We start from the raw sequence: 9,333 nt of genomic DNA, 5'->3' as shown, positions 1-9,333 counted from the left end.
TACTAATCCACTGAGCGACAGTCCAGCTGGTTGGTTCACAAAGATGACTGGCGAACACAATGTGAGCTCGCATTGTAGTTTCCTTCCACAACCGTCGCATTCATCAAAGGCTCGATCCCATCAAATTGGGATTCCTGCAATGCGGCGTTGAGATGGCTTCTAGGCGGAATGCCTAAAATCTCAGCTAGCAACCTCCTAGATACCTCTCTCCTAGTCCCAGCCACCTTAACGAAAATTCTATTCCCATCCAACTCTCTCTTCTTATAGAATTGTTCCACCAAATCGGAGTGATAGAAATCATATGTCGAGTACCACAACCTACTCCAATCCCTCCTAATCATCTCGTTACAGTAAAACCGCGCGAAGCGGTCGGCCGTAAACACTGCTCCGACAAAATTCTCCTTCTTTACGTCATTGAGTTTTTGGAACGAGTGAAAAGCTTAAAAGCAATGTGGGGATGGAGTTTGAAACAACCTCACTAAAAAAAACAATGGTGGTGGCGAGGTGGGGCGGTGGCAGTTCAATTTTTTGGATTTTTGGATGTTTTCGGTGGTGGGAAAGGGTTGAAATGGTGTGGGAGATGGTTTTGAGAAAATTTGGGTTGGGATTGAACTTTGGGCGTAGGTGTAGTTAGGTTATATATATATATATATATATATATATATAGGGTTTAAACTCTTTAATGGCGGAAGTGAGAAGCAAAACTCGCGACTGTTTTGTTTTTGGAGGAAGGGTACGCACGTGCGTGGGTGATTTTGGGCCCAAGCCCAATTCGATTTTTCGCGCAACTTCAAACTAAAATTGCCGCTTCGCTACCGGTTCGATTTTTGCGAATGAGATATGAAAACGATTAGGAGAGAATTTCCAATCTAATGATCTATAAAACAATCTATTCCAACCATGGGATAACATATAAGAAGATGGAAAATGCTTCAAAGTGCGTGTGTGACATTAGTTATGCGAACGAATGAAATCTACATTCATAGATACTGTCAACCCGAATTGAAATATGATTAAATGGCCTAAGCAACACAAATGGAAAGTTGAACAATCAAGGACGGAAAAATAAACACCCCACCCCCAAACAAATTTTTGGCAACGAAGTTTGAAAATTTGTTTTAATGTGGGGTCTTTTAAAGTCAGATTCTCGAGACTTCCTAGATTACTATTTTTATGGTTTTGATATTTTTTACTTTTTATGAATAAGATTTAATATAAGAAAAATAAAAAACAATAAATATATAATTCACATCATAGAAGAACATGATTCAAAAATCGAGAAAATATGCAAGAGTGGAAAACGTGAATTATGTTAAACGTGGACTTATGATCTGGTACTTACAGCCACACACTCCATAGGGAGGGCCCGGTTACCTGAATGGTGCACTTACCAATATATGGAAGTGAAAGGAAGTACACCAAACGACAAAATGAGCCGTTTATAATCAGATATTCGAGACTTTAACAAATATCTGATATATCAGATACCCTGCAGTTTTCCAAATATCAACAACCTAAAGAGTTGTGGGTCTTTCCATAAATAAATAACATGGAATGCACCCCCAAATAGAATCAAGCACCAAGATTTTCTACGACGCAGCTTAGTGAAATGAAAGCTAAGTCTGATAGATCTAGAACATAACCGAGCATGCACCTTCTTTTTTCTCCAACGAAACGGTGGCCAAGTGAATGATCATGAGAAAATAGATATTTGTGGAAGATATATTGGATATGGATAAGTTTTAGAAGTAAGGAATGGAAAAAATGAGAATGTGGGTTTAACACAAAACTCATTCATGGTGTAGGTGGGAACTGTCTCAATTCTGAAACTGAAGGTGTCAAGTGCCTTTCCCTTGGGAATTATTTCTGTATTAAGAGGATTTAGAAAATCATTAAGCACAGAAGAAGCAAGAAGATCAAGCGCAAACTCTAGGTTCCTTTGAAAAGGTGGAAGGTGGGAAAAATTGGTGATGGAAGATGAATGAGTGTCAACTAGAGCTCTCATGTCTAGATCATTAGAAGCCTTGAGATATGCAAGACATTCCTCGATAGGTGGGTCAAAAGAATCACTGGGATAGAGGGTGAAAAATTCATCTTCCGTCATAGTGTCAAGGGATGAAGGAATGTTGGCAGGGTGGGACTCGCGAGGTGGCAAGGAAGAGTTGCAAAATAGATGAAGGAAATCTTCCTCGACTTCTAGGGAGTTCTCGTCGAAGTTGGAACTTCCAAAGGAAAGGAATTTGTGCATCTGGTCATCCGGAAACGTGGTTTTGAAATAATCATGAGCTAAGCTCTCGATCATGCTAACCTCTCCATCGATATTCGTATCAGGAAATTGTTTGATCGTTTTAAAAATATTGACCTTAACAGAAAGATGGCCAAAGGACAATGACATCGAACCATCGCGGCAGTTTATAAGCGCGTTGGCAGTTGCCAAGAAAGGGCGCCCTAAAATAATCGGAACAAAGTCGTTAGCGACCTCTGTATCGAGGATAACAAAATCCGCAGGATAGTAGAAATCCTAAACCTTAACCAGCATGTTTTCAATTACACCCTCAGGATACTTGATAGACCTATCAGCTAATTGTAACGTCATTGTTGTAGGTTGTATTTCCTGTAAACCTATTTGTTTATATAAATAGTAAGGGAGTAAGTTAACACTCGCCCCCAGGTCTAATAAAGCAGTGGTCGTGTGAGTATCCCTTAAGGTTCATTGTACAGTAGGACGACCAGGGTCCTTGTACTTAACGATTCCATTGTGTTCCGTTAAAGTTGAAAACCGTTCAGTTAAAAAGGCGTCTTTAGGAATCTTTGTCTTACGCCTAGTAGTGGACAACTCTTTGAGAAACTTAGCATGGTGAGATAACTTTTTAAGTGCTTCAAGAAAAGGTAAGTTTATTGTTAGATTTTTAAAAACTTCCCTAATCTCGTCAAAATTTGTATCCTTGTTTAACATAGCTAATTTCTAATAAAACGGTGGTTTCTCTCTATATTTAGCATATGGATCAATAGGATGTTTAACCTTGTTTTTATATTTCTTAGGTTTTGGTTTAACGAGTACTTCTACAGGGGTAGGATCTTCAGTTATCATTTCGGTATCTAGTTCGAAATCCGGTGTAGGGACTACTGGTGGGGTAACTATAGGCATAGTTATTTTGTTATCAACCACTCTACCTAAACGGAGAGTGGTGATGGAATTTAGCTCACCTACGTGTGTATTTTCCGTATTAGTATTACCATTCAACTCAAAGGCTATGTTTGTTATTTTAGGATTAGGTATTGCTTGACCTGGGAACACACCTTTTGGTTGTACTTTCTCTTGTGCTAACTGCTGTAAGGAAAGTTGGATGGCTTGTAAAATCTGTTGTTGAGATTGCATAAAGGCATCGAAACGATCCGGTTGTGGAGGAGTAGTTGCTACAGATTGTGTGATAGGAACTATGTCACGTTGATTATTAATGGGTCGGTTGTGATAGTTATTATTATTAACCGGAACGATACCTCTATTAGTATTATAATTATTATTGTTATAATTATTATAATTATCCTGACCTTGTCCTTGTCGTGGTGGAGCTTGGTTATAATTGTTTGTTGGCCTAACATTTTGGTTATTAAACCTTGGAGGTTGTTGATTATTATTTTGCCAACCGAAGTTGGGGTTTTGTCGCCAAGCTGCGTTAGGTTCGCTATTAATGGAACAAACATTATCTTGTTGTGATTGTTGTTGTTCATAGACGAGAGGACAATAGGAGTCGAGATGCTTTGGACTCAAACAGAAATTACATGGATTGGTGTTGACATTCATAACGGGAATAGGCTTTTGTTGAACAGAAATAACCTCTACCTTTTTAGTAAGAGATTCGATTAAATTTTTAAGTTCAGGATCGGGTTTCATCTCAAACATACCGGCGGCCTTAACTGTTGTAGAAGAACTAGCAGAACGGGAGATATCGTCACTACCCCCTAGTTATTATTCCGCTTTGTTTGATTTTCTAAAAATTTATAAGCCTCTGAGGCTCCCTTACTGAGGAAACTACCCCCATTCATTATGTCAATCACCTCTTTGTGGTGGTGTAACAGTCCCTTGAAAAAGGCACGAACTAACGTGTCTTTCACGAGGTTACGGTGTGGACACTCTATAAGAAGATCGGTGAAACAATTCCAAGCCTATGAAAATGATTCATGAGGATTCTATCGAAAGAAATGAATCTTGGAAAGTATTTCATCGATCTTCAGTGGTGGGTAAAAATGTTCCATAAATAGTTGAACAAGTTTGGCCCACGAGTCCATGCGTAATTAGGCTTTGGGTAGTTAACCAAGCGCCGCTTTGTCGGCTAGGGTGAAAGGAAATACCCCAGTTTAATTTGTTCAGCACCAACCGTAGGATGGTGGAATGTAGTAAGGACTTGGTCAATCCTACGCATGTGCTAATACTGCTTTTCATGGTCTAACCCATGAAAAATGTGTAACAAATTAAATATATTTGGGGGGATTCGGAAATCCCCAACTGGGTCTGATAGAATGATGCAGGATTTTGGGCTATCATTCAAGGCTTTGTAAAAGTCCGAGAGAGGAGACTCTCTTTCTTCAGCCATTATTTCAAGTGTGGTGTGTGGTATGCTAGCTAGAGGTGTAGTGAGTGGTATACTAGAAAAGTGTGTTTGTTGACGTTGTCGGTTGATTACGTTAGGCGTTTTTCTTCGGCTTGACCTTAATCTCATGCAAGGCTAAGACCAATCTTAACTAAACACGACAACACTCCAAACAAACCTGATATGCTAGTATGAACCTCTAACAGGAGATGTGAGGTGTGGAAGAAAGAAGTACATGAATGCCTCCTTGCTTCGCTTATGAATAGCGTCTTGTATACGTGTGCTCAGTGTGTATAACAAGTTAGAACACTGAATAACTTGAAGAAATGGAAGTTTGAACTAACCTGTGGAATCGAGCTGTTCAGAGTAAAGGGCGCAGGTCGCGCTCAGAATCAGCCTAGGTCGGGCGTAGGTAGCGCTCAGGTTCAACTCGAGCTCCAGGCGCTTCAGCGTGGGGGGCGCTCGAACTTTGCCTTGGCAAGGCGCGGGTCTCGCTCAGGTAAAACTCAAGTTCCAAGCACTTACCGCATGGGGTTTTCGAAGTTTTTTGGCAAAAGCGGTCGCTTCGGGTAAAACTCAAGTTCCAGCGCTTGGGGGCTTTGAGTTTTGCCTTGGCAAAGCGCGGGTCACGCTCAAGTAAAACTCAAGTTCCAGGCGCTTAGGCGCGGGGGGCGTTCGAATTTTGCCTTAGTAGGGCGTGGGTCGCACTTCGTGTATTCTTGTGAGGAAACATTCAGATCTGAAACAAACGACCACAGTTAGAATCAAACAAGGGTGGGTGGGTTATGGAACTTTGGAAGACTAACAATGCTAAAGAAAATAATACTAATGGGAACTAAGATGGCAGCGGCGCCATTTGATAAACTGTAAAATGAATAGTTCTACTTACAAATAAGCAATGAAACTAAATGCAAGTAAAACTAAACTAGACTTTACTCAGGGTTTATCAAAGTTTAGTCTACTATCGAATCTACCGAAATAGAGTTGGAGTAAAAGATTCGTTCCACTCCTAGTTCGTTAGTATTCAATATTTTCTACGACTATCAGTCATATCCAAAGTTAATTAGAGTAATGGTGGGAATTTATACTACGATGAAAATTATACTAACAAGATACGATAAATTAACAAATAATACTAAGGTTTGAATCTAGATAAAGAATTAGGGGAATTTGATTTCACCTTGAATCCAACTTAATAAACTAGTATAGATTTTGTAATCCAATTCTTACGTTCTTATGATAAGAATTGGTCGTTCTAATCCCTAATCAATTATGGCAATCTTTACCAAATAATGACTAGCATGTGAGAAAGTCCAACCTATTCTCATGGCGAATCAACTACCTTCTAGAGTGGAATAGACTCTTACAACTAGTTCTACACTACACAATCAAGTTTTCATCAAGCCTTCATCAAACCCCTCTAATGGAGGTTTAGCCTTGATTCATTAAACTATCATTTTCAATTGAATTTAAACAAGACATCATATAAAGATTGTAAATTTACTAATTTGATCTAATCAATAATTCAAATCTAAATTAACAACTAAGAAATGATTAACAACTAAGAATCGAAATTAGATCTAAGTAATTTTAAATAACAAAAACTGAAATTATGAAGAACTCACTACTTTTATTAATCTAATGAAGGAATAACAATGATTCAATAATCTAAATTAAAACAAGGTAATAGAACTAATTAATTGAATGTAAAAACTAGATCTAGAACTATCTCTAATGGCTACTTGCTACCCTAAGCTAATTCTTTCTTAAGAGTTAAGTCTTCTCCATTCAAATGGAGGAGACAAGATCCTCATTTTCGTGCATGGGCTGAGGAGCCATGTTTTGGGCTGAAAAATCGAGCCCAAAACCCAATTTCTTCAGTCCATAAAGGCCTTTTCAGCTAAATTTTGCTTCAACAGACTTTTTGTCTACTTCTGCTTCTTTGATTTGGTCAAGGTGTGAACCATTGGAAAGCTCTTTCCGAGACGGTCGTTTTGACATAAGGTACACCCAATTCCGAGGTCTGAGCCCAAAGATACGGTCTTCGAAAGTTCTGCTGACTTTTGTGTGTTGTTTCTGCCCGCGTTGACTTTGACTTTTCAGCTTTGACCGGGCTTTTTAAAGGCTTTTTCTCCTTGAATCTTGGCCTTTAATCACAGAACTCCTTAGCAACCAACCCTTGCTCCTTTATCTCGCCGAAGTGACACATTTCTGCACATAATTGACTCAAAAACCTGAAATACATAAAAACACGTAATCAGCATTAACTCTTATTTATTACTCGCATAATTAGTCTAAAAGTATTATTGTTAAGGGGTTAAAACTATAGTTTTGGGCTCTTATCAATATGCTTTAACCAAATCGATTTTACATAAGATGCCTAGGTTGCCGCTCCTCTTCCTGTCATCAATGGCCTCATTAGCAATTAACACCCCATCCAAAATTTGTCGTCCAAAAATGAAAGCCCCCTGCTCTTGAGCGATCAGTCTAGATAACACCTTTTTTTAACCTAATAGAGTGAACCTTTGAAATGATTTTGTAAGCACTTCCAATGAGACTAATGGGACGCAAATCACCAATATCCTCCACCCCTTGCTTTTTTGGAATAAGCTTTATGAATGTGTTATGCTATGGGCTAAAAAACTCGACTCATAAAAATCTCGGACCATATCCATAAAATCGTCTTTCACCACCCCCCAAATTTTTCTAAAAAACTCAATTGAAAAACCATATGGACCCGGAGATTTATCACTCTTTAGACACTTCATAGCTTCTTATATATACCTCCTCCTCCTCCATGCTCTTTTCTAACTCATCCCATTCCCCATCTGAAATGCAATCTAAGCCAAGATTATCAATCTGAGGGCGAATACGATTAGGCTCGGTATACAACTTAGAATAATATTGCACCACCTTATTTCTGAGATTATTTTCCCCACTCGCCTTCAATTAACAATTTCTAAAGAAAATTCTCTCTAAATCTCGCTTTAGCACATTGGTGAAAAAATTTAGTATTAGACTGGCCCTCCTTGATCCATCTCTCTCCTGACTTCCGTCTCCAAGAAATTTCTTCTAAGTTCACCACCTTCTCAAATTTTGCTTTCATGTTTAAGCGACTACTCCACTCTTCCTTGGATAGAGGACCTTCCTCCTCCTTCAAATCTAAAATCCTTATGTCACTTAAGAGTTGATCCTTTTTCCTATCAATCCTACCGAAAACGGTCTTATTCCACTCCTTAATCTTAAACTTAACAAACTGCAGTTTCTTATTAGCAAACCTAATGCTAGGTCTATCTCCCTCCTGATGAACCCCCCACCATTCTCTAATCTTGTCCACTAAATTGGGATCAAAGAACCACATGAGCTCGAATCTAAACGGGGTAGGTTTGCCTCCACCAATCTCTTTAGATAAGGTGATAGGGTGGTGATCCGATGTCGTACTAGAGACCACAGCTTGAACCAAACGAGGCCATATTTCCTCCCAGTCACTACTCACAAGAAATATATCCAAAAATGAAAAGGTGGGATTCTCATTCTTATTTGACCAGGTGAACTTGCCCCCAGTGAGGGGAATGTCCATAAGCGCACACCTCCTAACCCACTTATCAAACTCTCTCATCTTAAAAGTTATACGACAACCACCCGTTTTCTCATGAAAAAATCCGATCACATTGAAATCACCCGCTATACACCATGAGCCTCCCCTACTGAAAAGAGATTTTCAGTTAACTTTTCACCATAAATAGCATTTGCGGTGAGCTTCAAAATTTTGAGACTAGGAAGAGAAACCATGCTAGGTAAATGAAAGTCTACGTATTCTAAACGCAATTCCGTCAAGGTATGACACTTAAAGGCACAATCAGGAAGCTCTTCCCAGGGATAAGAAAGTTCCAACACGCGAACATTATGCTTTATAGCAAAGTATATCCATGCATTGACATAAACATCATTAATCATGTCTCCATTAACAGTATCATCCATTACAAGTTTGAAGCTTCTTATCTCAAACCTACCGTGAGTAATAAGAAAACAATCAACAAATTTCTTGAAAACTTGCACACTTCTGAACTCAGGTTGATTAAACTCTAAGTGAGAAAGAGAAGATCAATTGTTTCTCCATTGCCCAGAAAGAATGCAGGTTCTAACAGCATCTTGCATAGGAAAAAAAGAGAATATCCGATCACGGATTTCCTCGGGCAAAGAGTTAAGCCTACCTATGGGTCGTTTAGTAGAAAAGCATTTTTTTTTACATTTCCTTTTACCTGTCATTGTGAACTTTCTTCAAACACCTTGTGATCAACCCACACTTACGGATTTAGCACTTGTCATTGAGACCTTTCTTTAAACACCTTGTGCTCAAACTAATAGCTCTCTACGACACAATCTTTTCTTATACTTCTCACTCGTTTAGTTTTCACTCACAGACTCCACCGGCACATCTCAATTCTCTCACTCTCTCTCTCTCTTTCAAAAAATTATAAGCTTTATAATAGGTTAGGCCTAAAAATATGCCTAATGCAAAGTTTTTCATAAAGGCTTAAGCCGAGGAGAATTTTTGTCTAAAATTAGGAGTATTTAGGCTTTGGTCCTATTTATAGTAGCAATATTAGGCTTTAGTCCTAAAATTAATCAAACGTGTGAGACGCGTGTAAGGGTATTATTCTAGGTATTAAGCAAAATACAAGACAATCAACGAGTTTGAATATCAAAAGTTGGACTAAAGTTTAATTTCCAACTATAA

At 38.7% G+C, this 9,333-nt stretch overlaps 1 protein-coding gene across 1 annotated transcript; it reads right to left on the bottom strand.

Annotated features, from left to right (window-relative positions):
• Positions 1 to 7,551: 7,551 nt before the first annotated feature.
• Positions 7,552 to 8,211, bottom strand: LOC147511726 (uncharacterized). Its single transcript, XM_086598549.1, has one exon. It carries the CDS (start codon positions 8,209 to 8,211, stop codon positions 7,552 to 7,554), a length of 660 nt encoding a protein of 219 aa, XP_086454675.1.
• Between the last annotated feature and the right edge of the window lie 1,122 nt (positions 8,212 to 9,333).

The sequence above is a fragment of the Coptis chinensis genome, chromosome 3, assembly GCF_015680905.1.
Source record: "Coptis chinensis isolate HL-2020 chromosome 3, ASM1568090v1, whole genome shotgun sequence".
Lineage (NCBI taxonomy): Eukaryota > Viridiplantae > Streptophyta > Magnoliopsida > Ranunculales > Ranunculaceae > Coptis > Coptis chinensis.
Note: the sequence above shows the minus strand (reverse complement) of the source record. Positions and strands in the feature narration are given on the sequence as shown.